Source organism: Erinaceus europaeus, chromosome 19 (genome assembly GCF_950295315.1).
Source record: "Erinaceus europaeus chromosome 19, mEriEur2.1, whole genome shotgun sequence".
NCBI lineage: Eukaryota > Metazoa > Chordata > Mammalia > Eulipotyphla > Erinaceidae > Erinaceus > Erinaceus europaeus.
The window spans coordinates 12879582-12907346 of NC_080180.1; the positions used below are offsets into that span (position 1 = coordinate 12879582).

General features: G+C 43.5%; 2 protein-coding genes across 7 annotated transcripts in view; one reads left to right on the forward strand and one right to left on the reverse strand.

The window, feature by feature from the left end:
- Positions 1–6973, reverse strand: part of UCHL5 (ubiquitin C-terminal hydrolase L5) — a 42417-nt gene extending 35444 nt beyond the window's left edge. For 4 of the 6 annotated variants that reach the window (XR_009546304.1, XM_060178478.1, XM_060178477.1 and 1 more), the window contains exons 1-2: positions 6840–6973; positions 538–601 (exon numbers count right to left, since the gene is read on the reverse strand). Coding sequence is in view for 3 of the 6 variants with exons in the window: in XM_060178478.1 (XP_060034461.1) it covers positions 538–601; positions 6840–6915 (140 nt within the window). In the remaining 3 variants the exon portion in view is untranslated. The remainder of the gene's footprint in view (positions 1–537; positions 602–6839) is intronic. The other 2 variants (XM_060178482.1, XM_060178481.1) reach the window with 2 other exon arrangements.
- A 296-nt stretch (positions 6974–7269) lies between these two features.
- The window catches only part of RO60 (Ro60, Y RNA binding protein), a 30221-nt gene continuing 9725 nt past the window's right edge, over positions 7270–27765 (forward strand). The window contains exons 1-3 of the mRNA XM_007539743.3: positions 7270–7399; positions 20608–21202; positions 26755–26975. Coding sequence (XP_007539805.1) covers positions 20623–21202; positions 26755–26975 — 801 coding nt within the window. The 5' untranslated portion in view covers positions 7270–7399; positions 20608–20622. The remainder of the gene's footprint in view (positions 7400–20607; positions 21203–26754; positions 26976–27765) is intronic.

Here is a 27765-nt window from a genome sequence, read left to right on the forward strand (position 1 = left end):
AGAAAGACCACAGTACTGTTTCACCATTCCTGAAGCCTCTCCGGTGTGGGACTCCTAGCTCACCTAGAAACCTTCTGTGTATGTGTGTAGGGGGAAGAAAGCAGAGGAAAGAAAGAATGCTATGTCATTACAGTTGAAAACAGCAGCCACTAACTATACAGTAGTTCTTTTCCTTTGCCTTTTCCTTTTCAAAAGCAGTCCAGGAACTCCCCTACCAATGCTTGGGGGGGTATAAAGACGGGGTAAGGACAGGCTTGGAGAAGTGATTTCAATCAGAAGGACAGGGATAGAGGAAGGCACTTCCTGGAACCTGCATTTGTAATTTTAACTGTAACCACACCAAAAAAGTAATGTGGCAAAGTGAAGACATGTTCGAAATAACTACTAATATGCATACGATAAGCACACTACTAAACATGCCTTCTATCTCACAGGATACATTAAGGAAGATAATTATTCAGCCAGAGCAGTCCAGGTAAAACAGACAAAAGTTTGCTTCAAAAGATATTTTTAGCACAACTAAAATTATGTACTTACTTGAGTTTTTCAAAATTCTCAGGCTCTAGACTCCATATTTCTTCTACTTGGGCTCCTCGACAACCTGAAATAAGAAAAAAAATTTTAAAACATTTTTCCCGGGAGTAGGGCTGTAGCACAGCGGGTTAAGCGCAGGTGGCGCTAAGCTCAAGGACCGGCGTCAGGATCCCGGTTCAAGCCCCCGGCTCCCCACCTGCAGGCAGGTCCCTTCACAGGCAGTGAAGCAGGTCTGCAGGTGTCTGTCTTTCTCTCCCCCTCTCTGTCTTCCCCTCCTCTCTCCATTTCTCTCTGTCCTATCCAACAACAACGACATCAATAATAACTACAACAATAAAACAACAAGGGCAACAAAAGGGAATAAAAAAATTTTTTAAAAAATTTTTCCCTTCAACACTGAATAAAATATTAACTAAAAGAAATGCATGGGGGCCAGGCAACTGCTAATACTGGTTACTGCTACTGGAGAACAACTGGGAAAAGGCCAAATATTAAAACAGTCTACATAAGAAACCAAACAAAAAGTCAAAATAACTTAACAAAAATGCACTTAATTTTTTTTTCTAAACTAAAAATTCAAGTGGCAGCAGTATTTAAATAATTTAGATTTATCCCTTTGGGTAAGGAAAACATTACTCAACTGTGAGCATCTATCTCCATTTTTACACTCCACACACTGTAACGAACATATGCATGTATAAATGGCATGAGAAAGGGACACATCCTAAAAGCTATTAGTGAGGTGCGTACAGAACACATAACTGCCACATAAATTGTGATCATCTACTAATAAAAATAGAAGCTGTAAAAGCTAAGAGAGCACTGCTATTTGCACTGATGAAAAAAACCTGTTGCAGGTGGTCTAAGTAAGTATTAAGAGCATGAACACGTCGGGAGTGGGGCGGTAGCGAAGCAGGTTAAGCACAAGTGATGTAAAGCACAAGGACCGGCATAAGGACCCCGGTTCGAGCCCCCGGCTCCCCACCTGCAGGGGGGGGGTCGCTTCACAAGCGGTGACGCAGATCTGCAGGTATCTATCTTTCTCTCCCCCTCTCCATTTCTCTGTCCTATCCAACAATGACGACATCAATAACAACAATAATAACTATAACAATAAAAACAAGGGGAACAAAAAGGGAATATTAAAAAAAAATTTTTTAAGAGCATGAACATGTCATTCAAACCAGTAAGAACACTGTTGCAAAGTCAAAGGGAGTATTACACTTTGAAACTTGCAGTAATAACACACTGTATTATGGCTCTGTAAAGCAGTTCTATTTGAAAGTAATTTCAAAAATAGTTTCCTTTGGAAATACACCTGTAGTCATTCTTGCCAAAATAGCCTGGTGGGGCTCTCCCAAACATTAACAGAATGTTTTACATTTAATTGGCTGCTGAAGATATTATTTACCCAGAGTAATGGGAAAACTGTCATGCTTCTAATTCACTCCCAGACATACTCAAAACCCTAATCTGTATCTATCTCTCTCTCTCTCTCTCTCTCTCTCTCTCTCTCTCTTTTTCTGATAAATCTATCCATGTTATTGATCTCTGAAAAATCAGTTTTTGGTTTCATAGATTATTCTCCATTGTTCTTTGCTTCACTATCCCATCTGATCTTTATTTTCTTTCTCTTGCTTACTTTAGATTTAATTTACTCTTCTCTTTCCAATTTCTTAAAGTCAAAAGTTAGGGTTACTGACCTTTGAAGGAAAAGCTATTCCTGTTTCTGTAATTCTATCTTGGTTGAAAGCAGTTTACAATTTTGTTTTTAATTAGTAGATAATCACATATTTATGCTGTTGCTTTTATGCATGTGTATACATCATACCAATTTAAAGTTCTACTCCATAGTTTCTTTTTTAAAATATTTATTTACTTATGAAAAAGATAGGAGGAGGGAGTCGGGCGGTAGCGCAGCAGGTTAAGCGCAGGTGGCGCAAAGCGCAAGGACCAGCGTAAGGATCCAGGTTCGAGCCCCCGGCTCCCCCCCTGCAGGGGAGTCGCTTCACAGGTGGTGAAGCAGGTCTGCAGGTGTCTGTCTTTCTCTTCCCCTCCCCTCTCCATTTCTCTCTGTCCTATCCAACAACGATGACATCAACAATAACTACAACAACAACAACAAAAACAAGGGCAACAAAAAGGGAATAAATAAATATCTAAAAAAAAAAAAGAAAAAAAAGATAGGAGGAGACAAAGTACCAGACATCACTCTGGTACATGTGCTGCCAGGGATTGAACTCAAGAGTCTAATGCTTTATGCACTGCAACATCCCGTGGGTCACCTCCAGTTTTTTGTTTGCCACCAGGGTTATTGCTGGGGCTAGGTGCCAGCACTACAAATCCACTGGTCCTGTCGGCCTTTTATTTATTTTTTTCATTCTTTCTTCTTTATTAAATAGGACAAACTGAGTGAGGGGGAGAGGGAAAGGTGCTGGGTGGTGGCCCACCTGACTGTGAGCACGTTACAACAAGCAAGGACGGTCAAGCCCCAGTCCCCACCTGCTGGGGGAAAGTTTTGCAAGTGAAGCAGGGCTGCAGGTGTGTCTCTCCCTCTCTATAACCCCTTCCCTCCTGATTTCTCTATCCAATAAATATAATAAAAATTAAAAATACATATAAGCATCCCTCCTACAGGTGAGGAGGAGGGGCTCGAACCTGGGTCCTTATAATGGTAATATATGCACTCAACTGGGTGCACCTCCATCTGCCACCCTTCAACATCCCAGCTCCCATGGTTTCTTAGTAAAATTTTTGTCTAAGATGTTACATCTGCCAAAATATTTATCTATATAGCCAATGCATCCAGTTCCCACTTGAATGATGGCAGCTGTTGAAATAATTTTCAAGCACATTCATAATATAGTTAAAATAGTTGGGTGGGGGTGACAGCATAATGGTTATGCAAACAGACTCTCATGCCTGAGGCTCCTAAGTCCCAGGTTCAATCCCCCACACCACCATAAGCCAGAGCTGAGCAGTGTTCTGGTGTTTGTTTCTCTGTGTGTCTCTCTCTCTGCATCTCTCTCAAAAATAAAAAAAATTAAAAAAAAAAATAGTTAAGATACCTCACTTTTGAACTTCCCAAAACTTTATTTCTTTATTGGGGGATTAATGTTTTATAGTCGACAGTAAATGCAATAGTTTGTACATGCATAAAAATTTCTCAGTCCAGAAACTTTTTTAATGAGAAGGGAAACATAAATAAAATTTCTCAGTCCAGAAACTTTTTTAATGAGAAGGGGAAGAAAAGGGGAAACTACAGGAATAAAAGTATTATTTCTTTTAAGTAATAACTAGGTCTGAAGTTCTTGTGAAAATGAATTAGTAGAGTTTCCCATTTGTGCAAGTGCAAAATTATCACCTTAATTCCTTCATGCCTGACTTTAACTTATTTTTAATTCTAAATTGTCTGCACTAATGAAATTGAAACAAAGTTGCTAATGGAGTGAATTGTAAAAAGTTCCCTAGTACAGTATTTTTAAGCTAAATTTACTATGTCATAATAGCTTGAGTTTTGATGGTTAAACTGTTTAACTAAAGCTGCAGCTATCTCAAAGTCAGTCTATACCCGTCTATACCCTCAAGTGGCTGCTCCTGCTTGTACTTGTAAAGCGTAACTGGCAACACAAGCTAGGAATCAGGAAGTCAGTCAGCAGACCTCCACCTCTCTAGCCCATTAGCTTAGGTCAAGCCAATCATCTGACTCAGACCAACCCACCCTGCATACTACAACTGGTAAACTTTATTTTTCTTACTATAAAAATCTAACTACAAGGGAGTTGGGCGGTAGTGCAGTGGGTTTAGCACACGTGGCACAAAGCCCAAGGACCGGTGGTAGGATCCCGGTTCGAGCTGCCCCCGGCTCCCCATGGGCGGGGGAGTCGCTGCACAGGCAGTGAAGCAGGTCTGCAGGTGTCTTTCTCTCTCTCTGTCTTCCCCTCCTCTCTCCATTTCTCTCTGTGATAACGACAACATCAATAGCAATAACTACAACAACAATAATAAAGAAGGGCAACAAAAGGGGGAAATATTTTTTAAAAATCTAACTGCAACATACAAGTGCCTATGACAGTTAAATTCCCAGTGACTACCAGACAATACAAGTTATACAATGTGGTATACAATCCAGCCTCAAGTTATCTTTTCGGCTTGAGTCCAAATACTCCCCAAGTCTGTTACATTATGTTTCAGTCACATTACTGGCTGTTCGCTGATGCATATACTTCAATGGCATTAGTGCTTAAGCTTTTCTTTCTCTTTGCGCTTTTCCTTATACTGTGTTCTTATACCATTTTGTGTATACTTAGCAAAGAGACTTATAATTTGTCAATTCTTTAAAACAGCGCCCAGCTGGGAAGAGAGCATAATGGTTCTGCAAAACTCTTATGCCTCTTCCAAGCTCAAAGGTCTCTGGCTTAATCCCCAGCACCACCAGAAGCCAAAGCTAAGCACTACTCTGGTCTTTCTCTCATTAAAATTTAAAAAGTAAAAAATAATGAAAAATAAATAAATAAAAGGGAATGTTTTAAAAATAGAATAGCAGCCATGACTTGCTTATTTATATTAAAATTGCCCAAATCCTACCAATACACCAACACATAGCAGGTGAGCCATGTGTCTGTAAACGTGTGTAAGAATTGAACTATGATAATAGACAGTAGAGGAGCAGGTTTTTTTTTATTAAAAACTATTTTATTTATTATTTCTTTGGATAGAGACAGAGAAATTGGGGAGGGATAGACACTTGCAGCCCTAGTTCACCACTGAAGAAGCAAGGGGGGAGCTGACGCTTGAGCCAGGGTCCTTAGGAGCAGTTAATCCTTATCCCAAAAACAAGTTTTAAGAAAATAGCTTGAGGATGGAGGTAGATAGCATAATGGTTATGCAAACAGAATCTCAAGGCAGAGGCTCTGAAATCCCAGGTTCAGTATCCCCCTTGCCACCATAAACCAAAGCTGACCAGTGCGAAGGAAGGAAGGAAGGAAGGAAGGAAGGAAGGAGGATGGAAGGAAGGGAGGGAGGGAAGAAAGGAAAGGGGAGGGGAAGGGAGGGAGGGAGGGAAGAAAGAAAAAGAAAGAAAGAAGTTTGGAAAAGGGCCTAGTGGGGATTGAACTGTTATGTGGAAAACTAAGAAATGTTATGCATGTGCAAACTACTGTATTTTACTATAGACTGTAAACCATTAACCCCCCAATAAAGAAATAACAAAAAATAATTGGCTATAAGGCATCATACTTGAGGATGTGAAACAAAAAGTTGTACTTCCCCAAGTAGAGGCTAGGAACAAGAGAGGGGAAGACAAAAGTCAAACAAGTTGGGGCCAGGTGGTGGTGCACCTGGTTGAGCACACATGTTACAATGCAGAAGGACGCAGGTTCAAGTCCCCAGGTCCCCACCTGCTGGGGGAAGAAACTTCACAAATGGTGAAGCAAGGCTACAGGTGTCTTTCTGTCTCTCTCCCTATCACCACATTCCCTCTCGATTTCTGGCTGTCTCTATTCAATAAATAAATAAATAAAATATAACGGGGGGAAAAAAAAAGTCGAACAAGTTGACTATTTAGGAGGGAAGGCACAGCAAACAGCAAGGGCGAGAAACACAGGCAAAGCATGTGGCCTTTAGAGGACTTGCCCCCAAAGCGCACGGCGCCGGAAGCCAAAAGGCCACGAAGCCAGGGGCAGGGGCCCCCGCAGCAGCCACCAGCCCCTCGAGCAACTAGAATACGGGGTTCAAGGCAGCCTGGGCCTTGGACACCCCACCCTGGAGCAGGCACACCCGAGCTTTTCCGGCAGGACCCGGGGTGGCCTGAGACGTGTGCCCGGGCGGTGGCCCCGGCCGGGCTGAGCTCGGCAGACAGCAGGCGGGGGGAGGGAGCGGGGCGCGCGGCCGGGGCGCGGCCGGGGCGCGGGGACAGGCGTGCAGGGGCGCGCACCCCGGACAGCGGTCTGGCGGGGCAGAGGTGCATCGGGGCAGAGGCCCGGGGACGGTGGCGGGACCCCGCGGAGGGGGGAGGACAAGTCGGGAAAGCGGGTTCTATGCTCGGGTGGCGGCCGTGCACCGCACAGGTGAGACCCGCGTCCTCGTGCTGCGGCTCCCGAGACGCCCGGGAAAGGCGGCAGCTCAGGGGCTGCAGGGGAGGTGCGGGTGTCGCGTCTCCCCCTCCTCCCGACTGCACCGGACCCTTTCCGCCACCCCCCACCCCGATCCCGAGACTGTGAGACAGCGGCGGCCGCCAGGGAGCTACTCCATGTCCAGCCTGGGCCTCCTCCCAAGGACCGTCAGACAGTTCCCTGCGCTCTCACCGAATCCTTTAATGAGCTCGGTGAAGACCCCGGGGTCGCTTTCCATGAGGCACCACTCCCCGGCATTGCTCGTCATGGCCCCGGCCACACAGCGTCCCTTGCTCCGGCAGCCCGCCTCGCACCAGCCGCCGCCGGCCACTGATCTAGCTCGGCGAACCCGCCGCGGCGCTCGTCAACCTCACGTCACCCCGCCTACTTCCCGACAGCCTCCGGGCGCCGTCACCTGCTGCGCGACCAATGCGGGAGGACGCTCTAGACGCCCGAGAGAGGCCGACGTCGAAACTCTTCCTGGACCGCGCAGCGCCCGTAGCGGAGTCGGAAGGGGCGGGGCCTGAGCGGAGAGGGCGGAGACTCAGAGCATCCGGGTCACTCGCCCGTCGGGCGCGAGGGTGGGGCCGGGGGCCAGGGGCGGGGCTCGTTCCCGGGAACCGAATCCGGAGCCCCTAAGGCGGCGTTGGAGTTGGAGCTGTCGCCGCCCCATCAGACCGTCGCCTCCCGTCGCATCCCACGGCTTCTCCCCGGTGGCGCCGCGGGGTCGGAGGCGAGGCCGCCGAGCACAGGTGAGGAAGCGGCGGAGGGCCAGCCGGCGCCCTTTGTGCGCTTTGCGCGGCCGCGGCGACGCGGAGCGTGCGGGTCCTGCTGGTGCGTCAGCCGCATCCCGCCAGCGGAGGCCCGAGCACGGCGGCCGCTCCCGCCGCCCCGGGTCCGGTAACTCCGCCGCCGCCGCTGCAGCCCCCAGAGGCGCTGCCCGAGGTTGGGGGTTCGGAGGAAGCATCTTTGTGGGGCTGGACGGGGCGGGGGAGGAGAAAGCTCTGCTCGGCTTGTGCAGCTGGGGCACATGGGTGTCGGGAAAACCAGATGGAAACAACGTCTTGCTTGCACCAAAAAAAAAAAGAAGAAGAAGAAGAAAAAAATGTTTGTAATCCGTTCTAAGAAGGGATGCGTTCAACGAAACTAAAAAAAAAGATGATTTCACGAAATCGACATTAGTCTGGCTTATCAGGCTCTCGCAGAAGACGTGCGTTAAAATTAAAGTGTTTAAGAGCATGTTTGTCTGTGCATCGCTTCTCTCTGAGTGCTCAGAAGGGCCTTTAGGTTCCAGAAAGGGAGAGAAAAAAGAAAAGAAAGAAAGAAAAAAAAAGACTTTAAGGGCTAAAACTTTCATTCCTTGCTGATGTAGCAGGTGACTACGCCCTGGGATTAGCTGGGGGCCAGGCGGTGGTGCACCTGGTGAAGCGCACACCTTGCATAAAGGGCGCGAGGACCCGGGTTCAAGCCCCTGGCCCCCACTGCAGGGGGGAAGCTTCACCAGGGCTGCAGATGTCTCTCTGTCTCTTTCCCTTTCTATTCCACACACCCCTCCTTCCTTCTCAATTTATCTCTGCCTCTATCTAGTTAGAATAAATAGATTACCAGACCTTCCGCCTTCTGCACCCCATAATGACCCTGGGTCCATACTCCCCGAGGGATAAAGAACAGGAAAAGCTATCAGGGGAGAGGAGGGGGTACGGAGCTCTGGTGGTGGGAATTGTGCCCCTCTTATCGTACGCTCTTGTCAGTGTTTCCACTTTATAAATAAATACATTAAAAATGAAAAAAAGAAGAAGAAATGAATTAAAATTTTAAGAAAGAATAAGGCTGGATGGAGCCTTGTGCTCGGGACAGTGTTGAAGCCACAGGAGAGAATAGGCCGGGTGGGTAAACTGTGTAAAGGGAAGCAACCAGCAGCCTTTTTGTTGAGACAGGTGTGTTTATAGGATGAACTAGATGCCCAAATTCCTGTCGACTGCATTGCTGAATTACAACAAAAGTGAAGGGGCTTTTATGTAGTTTCTCTCCGGGCTGGGTGGGAGGCGACCTCTGGTTGTCTGGTCGGCCAGTTTTCTTCCCTGTTAAATGTGTGAGGCCCCTTGAACTTGAAAGGGTTTTCTGCGTTGAATAAATTCACCAAAACTAACTCGTATTTGATACCAGGCTTAACATGATGCCTATTGAACATTCGGCCCTTAAAAGGCAACCTGGAAGTAGTCCGAAAGAGGATTTAAAAATCGTTATCAGTACGTTTGTATTTAACCTTAGGAGTTCACATAAATATCCCAATTTCTGGTCTTGAGTTAAAAAAAAAAAAAAAAAAAAAAAGATGAGGGCAGATCTGCAGCAGTAGGCTCATAGCACACAGCGACCGAGTTGACCCGAGGAAGGTGTGCCCTGCGGGCTGGCATGCTGTCGCTTGTTTGCCACAGTCTCAGCATTTGTGTTGTTGTTGCATCACTCTAGTCTACATGATACCGTTATTGGAATGTGTGACTCTCATTTTCTCAGGGGTTTTGTTTGTTGGTTGGTTTTGTTTGCTTTTGGTGTTTTACTAGAGCACTGCTCAGCTCTGGTTTATGATGGTGCAAGATTTGAAACCTGAAACCTCAGAGCCTCAGGTATAAAAATCATCTTTTACATAACCATTATTTTGTGCCCCCCCCAGTCTAGTCTCTTTTCATTTCTAATTTTCTTTTTTTATCATCTTTATGTATTGGCTAGAGACCATCAGAAATCGAAGGTGGAGAGACACCTGCAGCACTGCTTCACCACTCACAAAGCTTTCTCTCTGCAGGCGGGGTCTGGGGTCTTGAACCCAGGTCCTTGAGCACTGTAACATGTGCGTTTAAACCCTTGTGCAACCACGTGGCCCCCGTTTCTTTTAAACTATCTTAGACTTTCTCATAGACGTTAGTCAGCTGTGGCTCATGGTAGCACAGGGGCTTGAACCGCAGATCTTGGAGGCTCAGAGCTCTTTTATATGATTATGGTCATTATGCTACGTACTCCCTTGTCCCCTTGATTTTTTTTTTTCTTTTTTTGCCTCCATGGTTATTGCTGGGGCTCAGTGCCTGCACTACAAATCCACTGCACCTGTGGCCATTGTTTTTCAGCTTTCTGGATAGGAGTTGAGAGCAGTTGAGAAAAGGGAAGATAGGGAGGATAGACACCTGAAGGCATACATACACCGAAGTCTCAGGGCAGGAGAGGAGCCTCTCTCTTTATGGAATCTTGGCACATCCTCCCACCCTCCAAGGCACTGCACTACAGGTTGTTTGCTATTCACTGTATAGAAAGTTTCATTGATTGAAGAGCCACCTTGTACTTGAACTCAGTCTCAGGCCCAAAGTTCCAATCGTTTAAACATACGATTGGTCTTCCTGGTAACCAGCCCTCATCTTAAAACTGTTATAATGGCCAGAATGACTCACCTCATGAATATAAGAGAGGCATTCACCACTCAGAAAATTCCAAAGGGTTTTTGGTATGCTGCCTAGAGCAGGGCTGGGGAACCTTTATTCAGACAAGGGCCATTTGGCAGACCATACAAAATTATCAACTTAAAATTAGCACTTAATGTTGCTATGAAAAAAGATCCTAGGTTTGTTGAATTTCAAGTCTTGCCTGTGGTTGCCTTGGCAGGGCCATACCAAAATATGTTACCTACAGGCTGGGTGTTCACCCTGACCTAGAACCAGCACATGTTTTTGTTTTAAGAATGTATTATTATTGTTTTCTTAATATTTTATTTCCTTTGTTGCCCTTGTTTTTATTGTTGTAGATGTTATTGATATCATCGATCTTGTATAGGACAGAGAGAAATAGAGGGGGCCTGGGGGGAGACAGAAACCTGCAGACCTGCTTCACTGCTTGTAAAGTGACTCCCCTGCAGGTGGGGACCAGGGGCTTGAACCGGGATCCTTCCGAGGGTCCTGTGCTTTGCACCATGTGCGCTTAACACTCTGTACTACTGCCCAACTCCCTATTTATTTATTATTAATGAGAAAGATAGGAGGAGAGAGAAAGAACCAGACATCACTCTGGTACATGTGCTGCCGGGGACTAAACTCGGGACCTCATGCTTGAGAGTCCAATGTTCTGTTCACTGCACCACCTCCTGGAGCCCACATGTTCTTTATGAAACACATTTTATTATTTATTTTATTGCCACCAGGGTTATTACTGGGGCTCTGTGCCTGCACAGTAATTCCACCTCTGGTAGCCATTCTTTATTTTTTTTCCCCCTCTTTTTGATAGAAAAAAAAATGAGAGGAGATAGAGAGAGAAAGAGAAATACCTACCTACAGCACTACTTTTCCACTTATGGATCTTCCCACCTCAAAGTGGTAGCCAGGGCCTTGAAGCCTGGCCCTTGTGCATTGCTAATGTATATGCCCCGACCTGGCCCTATTCACTTAGTATTAAATTTAATTTGTATTCCAGCATTCACTGATAAAGTAGCTTGAAATATCTTGCTAGACTGTAAGAGAGAGAGAGCATAACGATTACGTATTAAAAAAAAAAAATGGGGCAGGGGAGACAGCATAATGGTTATGCAAACAGACTCTCATGCCTGAGGCTCCTAAATTCCAGGTTCAATCCCCTGCACCACCATAAGCCAGAGCTGAGCAGTGCTCTGGTGTTTCTGTCTCTCTCTCTGCATCTCTCTCAAAAATAAAATAAATAAAAATAATAAATAAATAAATAAAATGAATGCCCAAGGTGCCTAAATCCCAGGTTCAATATTCAGTACCACCATAAGCTAAAGCTGAGCAGTGCTTTGGGGAGGAAAAAAAGAAGAAAAAGGTGTAGATGTTAATAGTATGATCTACTCACAAAGAATAATGCAAGGAAGAACATTTGGAGGGAGGGCCATTTTGAGGTAAGCATTTACTCTGTGGAAATATTCAAAGTGTCTCCATGATTGCTATTGTAAAGAAAGCATTTCATTGGTATACCTATGAATGGCCAGCGGCATATTTTGTAATATGGATTACAAGGACTACACATAGGATTTTTCTCTTAGGCGTCCTCCTTAGATTTAAAGATTCATTATCTTTGTTTGCACTTCAAAAGATATTTGAATGCCTAATACTGACTATACAGAAAATGTAATAGAGAAATGCTGCTCTTATTTGCTTTTCAAATAAGCTCTTGTAGATTTTCCACTTGTTTATAATACTGTAGAAATCTCAGGACAGTGATGTCACACCTTAATTCAGTTGATATTTTTACTCTGTTCACATTATTTTCTTGTAACTTTTTTTTTTTTTTACCGCCGGGTTTTCGCTACTAACCCACTGCTCCTGGAAGCTATTTTCCCCATTTTGTTACCCTTGTTATGCTTTTTTTTTAAATATTTATTTTCCCTTTTGTTGCCCTTGTATTTTTTTTTTAATTGTTGTCGTAATTATTGTTGTTGTTGATGTCGTCGTTGTTAGATAGAACAGAGAGAAATGGAGAGAGGTGGGGAAGACGGAGAAAGAAAGATACAAACTGGGATTCGGGCGGTAGTGCAGCGGGTTAAGCGCATGTGGCACAAAGCGCAAGAACCAGCGGTAGGATCCCAGTTGGAGCCCGGGGCTCCCCACCTGTAGGGGAGTCGCCTCACAGGCGGTGAAGCCGGTAATAATAACTACAACAATAAAAACAAGGGCAACAAAAGGAAATAAATATCAAAAAATATTAAAGCATTAATGCTGCTTGATTATTCCTAAATATCACATTATTGATTACACAAAGCTGGTGTTCTCAGTGCAGAGAAGGGATACATAAATTAGGCCTGCTCTCAAAGTTAATTAATAATTTAACTAGACGGGAGTTGGGCGGTAGCGTAGCGAGTTAAGTGCAGGCTGCGCAAAGCACGAGGACGGCATAAGGATCCAGGTTCGCGCCTCCCCCCCACCTGCCGCGGAGTCACTTCACAGGCAGTGAAGCAGGTCTGCAGGTGTCAGTCTTTCTCTCATCCTCTGTATCTTCCCCTCCTCTCTCCATTTCTCTCTGCCCTATCCAACAACAACAACATCAATAACAATAATTACTACAACGATAAAACAAGGGCAACAAAGGGGGATAAAGAAATATTAAAAAATAATAATTTAACTAGACCTACTCAAATAATACAACAGAAAATCACGTGGAGGAGTTGAGATTAGGGTTGCAACCTTTAAATCTCAGCACTTGACCTTTATACAAGAAAGCGAGCGTGGAAGAATAATCTGATATTTCATTCATTTAATTTTTACTTTGGGATATCACTGGGGTTTGGTGCCGGTACTAAGAGTCTACTGCTCCTGGTGGCCATTTTTTCTATTTTATTGGGTAGGACAGAAAATGAGAGGGTAGGGAAGATAGGGAGAGAGAAAGACACCTGCAGCCTTGCTTTACCGCTTGTGAAACGATCTTCATGCAGGTAGGGAGCCAGGTAGGCACAACCCAGGATGCTTTCACCAATTTTTGCGCGTCATCCTATGTGTGCTTAACCCGGTGTGCCACCACCTGGCCCCCTCATTCATTATTATTCATCTAACAAATACACCTAATTTGCAGAAGTAGCCAAGTTGAAGTACCATCTGAGTATTTTTATAAAACCTAAAAGAAAATGTTAATGTCAAATGTAGTATAAAGATCAAAGTAGGGGAGTCGGGCTGTAGCACAGCGGGTTAAGCGCAGGTGGCGCAAAGCACAAGGATCGGCATAAGGATCCCGGTTCGAACCCCCGCTCCCCACCTGCAGGGTAGTCGCTTCACAGGTAGTGAAGCAGGTCTGCAGGTGTCTATCTTTCTCTCCCCCTCTCTGTCTTCCCCTCCTCTCTCCATTTCTCTCTGTCCTATCCAACAACAACAACAACAATAATAACTACAACAATAAAACAAGGGCAACAAAAGGGAATCAATAAATAAAATAAATAATAAAAAAAAGATCAGAGTATAAAAATTTCCACTTAAATTAGCAATTAAGATACCAATATTTGAGATGCCTGTTAGGTTTTAAAAGTTCATTGGATAGAAAGGCAGAAGAAGTGGGTGCCAGGCAGTAGCACACTGAGTTAAGCACACTTAGTTCGAAATGCAAGGATCCTGGTTTGAGCTTCTGGCACCCCACCTGCAGGGGCGTCGCTTTGCGAGCAGTGAGGCAGGTCTGCAGATTCTTTCTCTCCCCTCTCTGTCTTCCCCTCAATTTCTCACTGTCCTACCCAACAACAGTAACAAAAACAAAAAATAGTGGCCAGGGGCAATTGATTTCGTGGACCCCCAGCTATAACTCTGGAGGCACCAAAAAAGAAAAAAAAAAAGCAGAAGGGTATTTTTACTAACTCCTGCTATTGGAAATGGGATAAGACTAAGGAAAATCCAGGAAAAAGCACAGTTGGTAGCATATCAGACTTTTATACATGAGGCCCCAGATTCAATCCCTGCCATCCACCAGAATATGCCATCCTTCTCCCTCTCTTGAAAATAAATCTTTGGGGGGTGGGGGAATCACAGATAGAAGAAATACCTACTCCACCATTTCAGCCTTGCTATGTTCAGTAACATAAATCAGTCCCTAATGAGCAACCTAATATGATCAGTGTATCTATGACACCACTTGAGGCTTATGCCTGCACTGACATAATCTACTTTATACCAGAGCTTTATGTGGACTACTGACGTTGATATTTCTAGCAAGATTGAAATCTGTCCACTCAGCATGTTCTCCCGTGTGCTTAGCCTACACCCGATTACGTGTGGGATTTTTGTTGTCTCTTTACCTCCCACTCCTTGTCTCCCCCCCCCCCCAATCAATTTCACCTGTAGCTTTTAGTGAATGAGTATGTGAAAGATTCTTGCTCTTGGGCCGAGCTCAATCTGATAGCTGTAAGACTCATTCTTGGGAGTCTGGCCGTAGTGCAGTGGGTTAAGTGCAGGTGGCACAAAGTGGAAGGCCCAGCGTAAGTAAGGATCCCAGTTCAAGCCCCTGGCTCCCCACCTGCAGGAAAGGAAAGTCGCTTCACAGGTGATGAAGTAGGTCTGCAGGTTTCTGTCTTTCTCTCCTCCTCTGTCTTCCCCTCCTCTCCATTTCTCTCTGTCCTATCCAACAATGACATCATAATAATAACTACAACAGCACACGTGGTGCGAAGCACGAAAACCAGCATAAGGATCCCGGTTCGAGCCCCTAGCTCCCCACCTGCAGGGGATTCACTTCACAGGCGGTGAAGCAGGTCTGCAGGTGTCTTTCTCTCCCCCCCCCTCTGTCTTCCCCTCCTCTCTCCATTTCTCTCTGTCCTATCTAACGACAATGACATCAATAACAACAATAACTGTAACAACAATAAAAATTAAAAGACAAGGGCAACAAAAGGGAAACTAAATAAAAAAATAATAACTACAAGGACAGCAAAAGGGAATAAATATTTTTTAAAAACTTATTCTCCCAGAGCCTTTTACTATATTGTCTTCAACTCTCTAAATTGAATTTCTCAACCTTAATTTCATTGTCCTCGTCTGAAAAAAGGAAAAGACTCTTCAACTCCTACCCTTTCTCTACCTTCCATTGTAACTTCGCTTGTATAAAGAGTAGCTTGACTGTAAAGTCTGTCTTCATGACATACCTCCTAACTTCTCTGTATTCAAGTTACTCTTCGAAGCACCCTGCTGCAGTTGCCTTTCCTTATTATTCTAAAACTTAGTCATCGTAAGCCTGACTGTACTTGCCCTCTGAGAATTTGACTTTCCCAATTATTCACTCATTGAAATCCCCTTCCTTGTAGCCATGACGCCCCCTTACTCCCCTCCTTTTTGTTCCTTTAGGTGTTTTTTTTCTTTCTCACTAGCCCTTGATTGTTTATACTCACCAGGATTCTGTACTTAGTCCTTAGCATTCCCCAAAATATAAACAGGCTCTGGCTTGTAACATCTTCAAAATAAAATTTCCTTCATCCTGTCTTTTTTTTTTTTTTTCCTATGCTAGAACACTTTGGCAATTCTTTTTCTGAGATCTAAAGACACAGGACTGTTGGTATTCTTCGTGTTGGTTTGGTCCCCTTCCCCCTACTTCTGAGAGTTTTGGTTTGGCCCCTACTAGTTTCCTGCCCCTCTTTCTCCCTGTCCACTATGCTAAGGAGGTCCAGGGTTCCAGCAGCAGCCGCTGAAGGAGAAAGATAGGGAAGCACATGGTGTGGTGATTTGCCTGCTCGTGAATAAAGATTAAACTGCAGCTTCTCAGCCCAGCCGTGTGTCCCCAAGTCTCTGTTTACCACCGCGAAGCTAGCCCGGCCTGCTGGCGCCCCCGAACTTAACGACACAGGGCAAGATTTCAAAATCCCTTTCGGAACTGTCTTCCCTCATACTTTAATGATCAGTTGTTTTCTCCTCCCTCCTTCTCTCTCTCTCTCTCTCTCTCTCTCTCTCTCCCCCCCTCCCACTTTTTTTCCTTTAATGGAGGATAATGAATTATAGTACAGTTGTCAACATGTAGGTACAATCTCTTATCTCCCTGTGATGGGTGTCTGTGAAACACTGTCACCCTTTTCTTTTTTTTTTTTTTTTAACTTTTTATTTTATTTTATTTATTTATTTATTCCCTTTTGTTGCCCTTGTTGTTTTATTGTTGTAGTTATTATTGTTGTTGTCGTTGGATAGGACAGAGAGAAATGGAGAGAGATGGGGAAGACAGAGAGGAGGAGAGAAAGATAGACTCCTGCAGACCTGCTTCACCGCCTGTGAAGCGACTCCCCTGCAGGTGGGGAGCCGGGGTTCGAACCAGGGTCCTTATGCCGGTCCTTGTGCTTTGCGCCACCTGCGCTTAACCCACTGCGCTACAGCCCGACTCCCACTGTCACCCTTTTCTTTCTTTCTTTTTTTATTAGTGATTTAAATAATGATCAAGATTGTGAGATAAGAGAGGTACAATTCCACACAGTTCCCACCACCAGAGTTACACATCCCATCCCCTTCCTTGGAAGCTTCCCTATTCTTAGGACTATATGGGCTTAACTAGGTGCACCACTGCCCGGCCCCTAGGAAGCCTCCTATTCTTTTTATTTATGTATTTATTTATTTATTTTTGCTTCCAGGGTTATTGTTGGGGCTCGGTGCCTGCACTAGGAATCCACTGTTCCTGGAGGCCATTTTTTTCCCCTTTTCTTGCCAATCGTTCCTGTTGTTGTTATTGGATAGAACAGAGAGAAATCGAGAGAGGACAGGAAGACAGACACCTGCAGACCTGCTTCAGCACTTGTGAAGTGCCCCCCCACCCCCGCAGGTAGGGAGCCAGGGGCTTGAACCTGGATCCTTACGCTGATTCTTGTGTTTTGCACCATGTGCGCTTAACCAGCTGCGCTACCGCCAAGTACCCGCCTCTCTATTCTTTATTCTCCTGGGAATATGGACTCAGGATCATATGGGGTGCAGAAGGTGGAAGGTCTGGCTTCTGTAATTGCGTCCCCCCTAGACATGGGTGTTGACAGATTGATCCACACCCCAAGCCTGTTTCTTTCTTTCCCTAGTGGGGCAGGCTCTGGGGAGGTGGACTCCAGGACTCATCGGTGAGGTCCTCTGCCCAGGGAAGTCAGGTTGGCATCATGGTAGCATCTGAAACTTGGTGGCTGAAAAGCATTAAGATGTAAAGCCAAACATTTTTTTTTTTTTTTAATAATCAGAAACCTAAAGGTAAGAGTACAGCAGATGAGATTTGGGGTCTTTGTGTTGGAAGAAGCTAGTAGGTCTATTTTAGGCATATTCCAAGGGGCCTATGACTTTACTAATTTTTGCCTGAGTCACGAAGCTAACATACAAGTGAGCTAAAAATATTGTCTGGGGAGATGGTGTCAGAGTTGGGAATAGGACTAGGAAGCTGGATAAGGGCAGAGAGTAGCTCCCAAATATGGGGAAAGTATATAAATACTGTTAACTGCAAACCCCATTGATCTGACCTAGGAACCATATCTATCCATAGATAGGAGTCTGTGCAACCTCTGCATCCCTATTGGTCTGAACTCGCATTTCATGGTCACAGTTAGGAGCATTCTAGGTTGCACTCATTTCAGGACCAGTCTTCCTCAAGTGGCAGAGTATGTTGACCCAGCTTCCTTTTGGAGAGTGGGGCAGTTTCTTGTCTCAATGTAGAACAACCATTGTTCTACATTGAGACAAGGTCCTGTAGAGGCCCACAAGAGGGTTTCTGACATTGTTCCTGACGGAGATGACCCATGATCGTGGAGAGAGGGCTCTATTAAAGTTCTAGGCCCATCTTATCTGTGTGGGAATTCCCCAACTAGGGCCCTGAGTTAGCACTAGAGTTTGCTGGTCTCTTGCCCTTATCCAGCTTTTGTAGTCCTTACTTTATCTGACAAGGTTAGCCTTGAGTGATTGAGGGGAATGAAATAGAAAGTAGGTGTGGAGGGTATCTAGGTCTAAATAGAAATTATTCGATTAACTACTTTTTGTAGTCTTCTTTTTTTTTTTTTTACCGTCTTTCTACGTACATGCTGCACTTAATTGAGTCACTGTAGACTATTGCACACTTTTACATTAAGGTATATATTTCCCCTTAATATGCATCCCTGTACTCTCATCCTTTTCAGCCATCATGCACCAGAACCCCAGTGTCCTCCATTTCCTCCCTTCCCCAAAGGCTTTTATTTTGCTGCAATATACCACAGCCAGTCAGGTTTCACTTTGTGCTTTCCCTAAGTTTCACCTATTAGTGAGATCATCCGTATATACCAGGTTTTCATTTCCCCCCTTCTGCACAAACCTTCTAGATTGTTAAGATTATTTTGTCCTCTGCTCCCTCACTCTCCCATTAGGGCACTTAATTACAGTGTGGTGTGTTATATTTTCATCTTACCAAAAGAATGATTTCTCTGAAGTTAGAAAAAAATGTTGTCATTTGGGCAGGGGTAGATAGCATAATGGTTATGCAAAGAGACTCTCTTGCCTGAGGCTCTGAAGTCCCAAGTTCAATCCCCTGTATCACCATAAGCAAGAGCTGAATAGTGCTCTGGTAATAAAATAAAATAAATTTTTTAAAAATGTTGTCATTTAAATGGAATAAGTATTTCCTTTTGTCTTACACAGTGTGTAGTGAATGCTGCTTGAGAGTATTTTTGTTATTTTTGGTTGTTTTGTTTGCCACAGGGAGAAGGCCAGTGCCTTGTAGTGATATAAGCAGGAGACTGGCCTCACCTGGATAGACAGTACTGCAGGAAAATAGTGACTGACACAGTTGTGGGGTTATTGTGGCTGCTCTTGATAAGAACAGAAATGTGGTGACAGTTTGGTAGAGCTCACCTGTTAAAACACAAGGGCATGGGGTCAGTCCCACAGTCCCCACCTGTGGGTGATGGTGGCGGAGAGGAGGGAAACTTAGCAAGCAGTGGAGCAAGACTGCAGGTGTCTCACACGCACTCTTCCTATCTCCTCCTTCCCTTTCAATTTCTCTTTGTATTACTAAATAAAGGGGGAAAATCAAAGAAGAGAAAAAGTGATATTAAAGACAATTCTAGTAGATAAGAAGAGTGAGAATAGGGAGTCGGGCAGTAGTACAGTAGGGAGTCAGGCGGTAGTACAGCAGGTTAAGCGCACGTGGCACAAAGCAAAGGGACCAGTGGAAGGATCCCAGTTCGAGTCCCCGCTTCACAGGCGGTGAAGCAGGTCTGCAGGTGTCTTTCTCTCCCCCTCTGTGTCTTCCCCTTCTCTCCATTCCTCTCTGTCTGATCCAATGACACCAATAACAACAACAATAATATCTACAACAACAAAAAAAACAATTGTTTAAAAGAGAATTTGAACTTCAAACTTGTAATCACATATGTTTAAGCGTCATCCTAGATATGAAGAAATGTTAGGAGCATAAGGTGGGACCTTTTTCTCTGTGTTAAACTCTACCTAAGATAATTTTGATATACACACAGAGTTTGAGAACCATTAATTTACAACAATTAAGATTCACTCCTTGGGGCTGAGAATAGGCCTAGACTTCCCAGAAGGGCATTACTGGCAGAAAAAGATGAATAAGAAGGAGAAAGTGTTTAATAAATATTAAGGGATGAGGGATGGGGAAGTTCCCAATGCAGCAACATGGAATTCTGGTGATGGGAACTGTATGAAATTATACCCGTTATCTTACAGTCTTGTTAGTCATTATTAAATCACTAATAAAAAATTTTAAAATTATCTAGCTGCAAATGTCTACAGTTTTCCAGGAATAACGAAAACAATTGTCTTTCTTACTATAAACCACTAGTGCAACCTTCCATAGTCCTCTTCGTCTTTGCCACCTTGGCCTCAAGAGCCCATGCTGGCCAACCTGGTGATCAGTTTGTCTTTTCAGTAAAAAACTATACCTCAGAAAGGGTGATTATGTGGTCCGGGAGGTGGTGCAGTCGCTTCACAAGTGGTGAAGCAGGTCTGCAGGTGTCTGTCTTTCTCATCTCCTCTCTGTCTTCCCTTCCTCTCTCCATTTCTCTCTGACCTATCCAACAACAACGGCATCAGTAATAACTACAACAGTAAAACAAGGGCAAGAAAAAGGAGTAAATAAATAAAAACTGAATATTAAAAAAATGTCTGTCTTGTGGGGCTGGGCAGTGGCACAGTGAGTTACGCACAGATGGCATGAAGTGCAAGGACCAGCATAAGGATCCTGGTTCAAGCCCCCAGCTTCCCACCTGCAGGGGGGTGACTTCACAGGCTGTGAAGCAGGTCTGCAGGTATCTTTCTCCCCCCCATCTCCCCCTCCTTTCTCAATTTCTCTCCGTCCTATCCAACAACAGCTACAGTAATGACAACAACAATAACAAGGGCTACAGAAGTGGGGAAAATGGCTTCTAGGAGCAGTGGATTTATAGTGCAGGCACTGAGCCCCAGCGATAACCCTAGAGGCAAAAAAAAAAAAATCTTTATAATTATATTGTTTTATCTGGATATATATATAATTTTTGTTTGTTTGTTTGTTTGTTTGATAGGTGTCCTAAGAAGCAATGGAGGAATCAGTGAACCAAATGCAACCACTGAATGAGAAGCAGGTAGCCAATTCTGAAGGCGGACATGTGTGGCAAATCTCTGATATGAATCGACTACGCCGGTTCTTATGTTTTGGTTCTGAAGGTGGGACTTACTATGTCAAAGAGCAGAAGCTGGGCCTTGAAAATGCTGAAGCTTTAATTAGACTGATTGAAGATGGCAGAGGATGTGAAGTGATACAGGAGATAAAGTCCTTTAGTCAAGAAGGCAGAACTGCAAAACAAGAGCCTATGCTCTTTGCACTTGCCATTTGTTCCCAGTGTTCTGATATAAGCACAAAACAAGTAGCATTTAAAGCTATTTCTGAAGTTTGTCGCATCCCTACACATCTCTTTACTTTTATCCAGTTTAAGAAAGACCTCAAAGAAAGTATGAAATGTGGCATGTGGGGTCGTGCCCTCCGGAAGGCTATAGCAGACTGGTACAATGAAAAAGATGGTCTGGATCTTGCACTGGCAGTGACAAAATATAAACAAAGAAATGGCTGGTCTCACAAAGATCTGTTGAGATTGTCACATCTTAAACCTTCCAATGAAGGTAAGCATACGACCTTTATGGGAGGGCGGGGGCTAGTAGGAGATGGTGAATGCATCCAATAATAATGAATTTTTGGGAGTCGGGCGGTAGCACAGTGGCTTAAGCGCACGTGGTGCGAAGCGCAAGGACGGTCGTGAGGATCCTGGTTCCAGCCCCCAGCTCCCCACCTGTAGGGGAGTCGCTTCACAGGCGGTGAAGCAGGTCTGCAGGTGTCTATCTTTCTCTCCTCCTCTCTGCCTTCCCCTCCTCTCTCCATTTCTCTCTGTTCTACCCAACAACAATGACATCAGTAATAACTACAACAATAAAAAAACAAGGGCAAAAAAAGAGTAAATAAATTAAAATAATAATAATAATGAATTTTTGTTTGATATAATCCACAATATTGATATTTTCTAATAATGACCTTCAATTCTTAAATTGTATTCTTACTAATTAATTCAGGTATATTTAATTGGACCACATACTGAAATGGAATTAAACACCTATCTCAGACATCAGTTGTCAAGACTCAGATGGCATTGGCAGCCAGGGAAATAAGCTGGTGGAGTGCAAGATCTGCATGCCTGGGAGTCGGGCTATAGCACAGCGGGTTAAGCGCAGGTGGCGCAAAGCACAAGGACCGGCATAAGGATCCCGGTTCGAACCCCGGCTCCCTACCTGCAGGGGAGTCGCTTCACAGGCGGTGAAGCAGGTCTGCAGATGTCTATATCTTTCTCTCCTCCTCTCTGTCTTCCCCTCCCCTCTCCATTTCTCTCTGTCCTATCCAACAACAACAACAACAATAACTACAGCAATAAAACAAGGGCAACAAAAGGGAATCAATAAATAAAATAAATTTTAAAAAAAAGATTTGCATGCCTGAGGCTTCCAGTTCAAACCCTGGTGCTTCATATGAGTACCAGAGTGCTTGGCACCGCCCCCCACCCCCCGCCAACTCGTGATTTAAATCTTTAGAAAAATCAAATGACTGATTTCTTTATTAATGATGTTCTGAATCTTAAAATACCATGATTCAAACTGGAATGCTCACCCTTTGATTATGGACTAAGAAATCAGTGTGAGTGTGATTAACATTGTAGTAAACAAAGCAGTTCCTTACCACATAGCTTTCAAATAGCTAGACATACTGCTCTGCCCCCTTATCATTTTTTTTTTCTCCCTGTCTTAGGACAGCTGTTCCATGGAACCTAAAGACTGCTTGAATTAGTGCTGAAATTAACAGTTTAGTATGTTGTGTCCGGTCAATCAGCCAGGGGACATGGTAACTTGGGACAATTTTTCTGTGGGAAGAGACTTTTGCAAAGTTAATTGGATCCACAATAATTATGTAATCTTTCTCAAAAGGGACATAAAAGATTTAGGTCAGGAATAAACTAAAATGAACTTCCACAAAAGTGGGCAAGTCCAAAATCTGATCTTTTTCTTTAATGCCAGAAATTAGATGTGAAACGATAGTTGCTCAGATGGGTTCACATTTCAGATTAAACGAAATCCAAATTTTTATAGCCATTATTTAGTCTCCTGAAGCCAAATAATTTAACCTTTCTCTGCTTTTTGTATCTTCACCAGTTAAGTAGGCCAAACAAAGCCTAGTTTGCATGAGGCTATGAGGCCTTGCTTGAGGCTAAACTATCTCCCCATACCATTAGAATGATTTTCATCATTTTATTTATTTATTTTTCCCTTTTGTTGCCCTTGTTTCTGTTATTATTATTGTTGTTGTTGTTGTTGTTATTGATGTCATCGTTGTTAGGACAGAGAAAAATGGAGAAAGGAGAGGAAGACACGGGGGGTGGGGGGAAGAGAGATGCTCGCAGACCTGTTTCACCACCTGTGGGGTGGCTCCCCTGCAGGTGGGGATCCTTAGCTGGTTCTTGCGCTCCACGCCATGTGCGCTTAACCCCACTACGCTACTGCCCAGCTCCTGATTTCCATCATTTTTTTATAAAAAGAAGTTTTTTTTAATACGTATTTCCCATATGCACCTTTCTTAAAGAATAGAGACTTCAAGCAATTATTTACTTAGCTCTTGAATTTTGTAGTTTTTCTGTTCAGTATTTTTATAATGCAATCAGCATATAGCATCTTATTAGAGGATACAACATAATGATTTGGTATATGTGAATACTGAAAATCCCTTGAATCATATATGATGGAACAACAGAAGTCCTCTTCACTGTCAGGAGAAAGAAAAGAGAACAGTCTGAAATCAGATAGTATCTTATTGTAACAGAATTTAGTGATGTTAATAAGGTAGAGTTTATTAAAATAGCTGCTTACCGCGCAGTTTCTGCCCTAGTGCGTCATTGATTCCCTCTCCTTTCATGCCACATAGATTGCGTACTTTCATATACAGAAATCTTCTCCACAACTCCTAATTAGTATACATTTGCTACAAATAGACTTAATTGCATTTTAAGCAACACTGTTACAATCATTATATATATATATATTTTTTAAGAATCAGGTTTTGATTGTTTTTATTAAAAATTGTATGCTTTTTAAAAACTTAAGACCTGGGGTATATCTCAGTAGTAGACCGTTTGCTTCACTTGTATAAGGCCCAGAATTCTGTCCCCAGGACCGTGAATACTGATAATATTGCTAAATAGTACAGAAGAATATATCCCAGAAATAAAAATACTGAGAGTCCGGCAGTAGAGCAGCGGGTGAAGTGCACGTGGCACCACGCAAAGCTCAAGGACCCGCGTAAGGATCCGGATTGGAGCCGGGGTTCCCCACCTGCAGGGGAGTTGCTTCACAGGCAGTGAAGCAGGTCTGCAGGTGTCTTTCTCTCCCTCTTTCTGTCTTCCCCTCCTCTCTCCATTTCTCTCTGTCCTAACCAACATTGATGACATCAATAACAACAATAACTACAACAATAAAAACAAGGGCAACAAAAGGGAATAAGTAAATATAAAAAAAGAAATAACAGTACTACCCTTCAATTCTAATCACTATATATAACATGTTATATAATATTCCAGATTTTTTTTCTAAACATGTAAATGTAGTAAGTACTCTTTTTCAAATATTTATTTATTCCCTTTTGTTGTCCTTGTTTTTTTTTTGTTGTGTTTATTATTGTTGTTATTAATGTCATTGTTGTTGGGTAGGACAGAGAAATGGAGAGGAAAGGGGGAGAGAAAAACACCTACAGACCTGCTTCACCGCTTGTGAAGCGACTCCCCTGCAGGTGGGGAGCTGGGGGCTCGAACCTGGATCTTTAGTGCCGGTCCTTGCACTTTGCACCACCTGGCTTAACCGGCTGTGCTACCGCCCGACTCCCGTTAAGTACTCTTTTTATTTTTTTTTAATTCCCTTTTGTTGTTGCCCTTGTTTTTTTTATTGTTGTAGTTATTATTGATGTTGTCGTTGTTGGATAGGACAGAGAGAAATGGGGAGAGGAGGGGAAGACAGAGAGGGAGGAGAGAGACACCTGTAGACCTGCTTCACCGCCTGTGAAGGGACTCGGACGCTCCTGCAGGTGGGGAGCCCGGGGCTCGAACTGGGATCCTTACACCCGGTCCTTGTGCTTTGCGCCAGGTGCGCTTAACCCACTGCACTACTCTTTTACTGTGTATATCTATGTATTTGTTTTATTGGCTGTGAATCTTCACGCTCTGGCCTGACTGATAGAGTGAGGGGGGAAAGGGAAAGAGAAACCATAGCACCAGTACTACTTCCTTCAGTGCTGTGCGAGCTGGGTTTGAACCTGATTCATATACATGGAAATTATACTTTATTGCAGATAAAGGCACCTAGTTATTATTTTTCTCAAGTGAGTAGAAAGCTACATGTATACTATTAAGTATCTGTAATTTATTTAGCTAATCTCTTTCTGATAACAGTAAAGTAGCTTCCATGTTTTACTAATAACACAAACTTGCTTAATTATTACTTTTTTTTAAAAAAAAAAAAAAGATTTTTACTTATTTATTCATGAAGATAGAAGGAGGGAGGGAGAGAGAGAGAGAAAGAATCAGATATCACTCTGATACATGAACTGCCAGGGAGTGAACTCTGGACCTCATGCTTGAGGATCCAATGCATATCCACTGCGCCACCTCCTAGACCACTTTTTTTTGTTTGTTTTGTTAAGATTTTGTTTATTAGAAAGGTAGGAGGAGAGAAAAAGACTCAGACGTTACTTTGTGCATGTGCTGCTGGGGATGGAACTCAGGACCTCATGCTTGAGAGTCCAATGCTTCATCCAGTGTGCCACCTCCCAGACCACTATTTTTTTTCTTCTTCCTTCCTTTTCTTTTTCTTTTTGTTTTTCAAGTTACCAGACCACTGTTCAGCTCTGGCTTTTAGTGATACTGTGAATTGAGCCTGAAGCTTTTGCTGCTTCAGGCATGGAAGTGTTTCTATAATCATGCTATCTCCCCAGCCTGCATATGTTTTCAGAGTAGTTAACTCTAAAAGCAGTATATGAAAATGTCAGATTTCTCCATCTTTCAATACTGATTATTACCAGTGATTTCTAACCTTTGCCAGTAGGGTAGGTAGAAAATTATATGTAGGGAGAGCAGAACAATGATGCACTTCAGTTATCAGAAAATGTGCGGTAAGTAGCTAGGTTAATCAACTATACCCTATTAACATTACTAAATTCTATTATAATTTTTAAAAATTTTTTATTTTCCCTTTTGTTGTCCTTGTTTTTTTAATGTTGTAGTTATTGTTATTAATGTAGTTGTTGTTAGGACAGAGATAAATAGAGGAGGGGAAGACAGAGGGGGAGAGAAAGAAGACCTGAAGACCAGCTTCACCTCCTGTGAAGGGACTTCCCTGCAGGTAGGGAGCCGGGGGCTCGAACCAGGATCCTTATACAGGTCCTTGCATTTCGCACCACCTGCGCTTAACCTGCTGCACTACCACCCGACTCCCCCTATTGTAAATTATATATAATTATTATATAGCTGGGTGGTGGTGCACCTGGTTGAACACCTGTTACAATGAACAAGGACTGGGGTTCAAGCCCCCAGTCCCCACTTGCAGGGGGAAAGCTTTGTGAGTGGTGAAACAGGGCTGCAGGTGTCTCTTTTTCTTTCCCCTCTCTATCTCCCTCTTCCCTCTAGATTTCTGGCTGTCTCTATCCAATAAATAAAGATAATAAAATAAGTTTTTAAAAAGAAACTTATATCTTGTCATTTGAATTTATATTTTGAACAAAACCATTTTTTCATATGTTTACTGTCTGTATTTTTGTGTGGATTGTATTGTAGCTTTAACCCAGGCCCTTGTGCATGCAATATGTGTATTCAGCTGGGTGCATCACAGCGCAGCTCTACCAAAGTTTTTAAGGCTGGCATCACAGACATAGCACATGCAAGCTCTCATAAGTGGCTTAGAATGTGTGAGTTTTTTCTTCAAAGACCTAGGTTGAAAGAGGTTTAGTGGAATAAATAGTTTCTGAAATTTATTATGCCTTGGTTTAAAGGTGTTAAGTCATATCTAGTTATGTCTAGCAGATACTGCATTCTCATTAAATGTGTTTTTCACTTGGTAATCCTATTGTGTACCTTTTTCATCTTTTGTTAAAGGGCTTTCTATCGTGACCAAATATGTTACAAAAGGCTGGAAAGAGGTACATGAATTGTATAAAGAGAAAGCACTTTCTGTGGAGACTGAAAAATTATTAAAGTATCTGGAGGCTGTGGAGAAAGTAAAGCGCACAAAAGATGAGCTGGAAGTCATTCACCTGATAGAAGAACATAGGTTAGTCAGGGAACATCTCCTAACCAATCACCTAAAGTCTAAAGAGGTAAGCAAATTAGAATTTTTATCTTGAAATTGATGTGGTTTTTAAAATTTATTTATTTATTTTCCCTTTTGTTGCCCTTGTTTATTGTTCTTGTAGTTATTATTGTTATTGATGTCGTTGTTGTTAGATAAGACAAAGAGAAATGGAGTGAGGAGGGGAAGACAGACACCTGCAGACCTGCTTCACCGCCTGTGAAGCGACTCCCCTGCAGGTGGGGGGCCGGGGGCTCAACCCGGGATCCTTAGGCTGGTCCTTGTGCTTCATGCCACATGTACCTAACCCACTGCACTACCAGATGTTTATTTTTTTATGTATTTATTATTTTTTTACCAGAGCACTGTTCATCTCTGGCTTCTGGTAGTGTGGGGATTGTATATCCATTATGCTAGATCCACCCACCCCCCTTTTTATTTATTTTTTTTTTGGCACCCAGGATTGTTGCCAGGGCTCGGTGCCTGATCAGGAATCCACTGCTCCTGGGGACCATTTTTTCCCCTTTTGTTGTCCTTGTTCCATCATTATTGTGGCTATTATTACTGTTTTTTGTTGCTGTCATTGGATAGGACAGAGAGAAATCGAAAGGAGGGGAAGACAGAGGGGGAGAGAAAGACACCTGTAGACCTGCTTCACCGCCTGTGAAATGACTCCCCTACAGGTGGGGAGCTGGGGGCATGAACCGGGGCCCTTAACGCCCGCCCCACGTGCGCTTAACCCGCTACGCTACCGCCCAACACCCCCAGAGGCCATTTTTTCCATTTTGTTGCTCTTGTTGTAGCTGTTATTGTTGTCT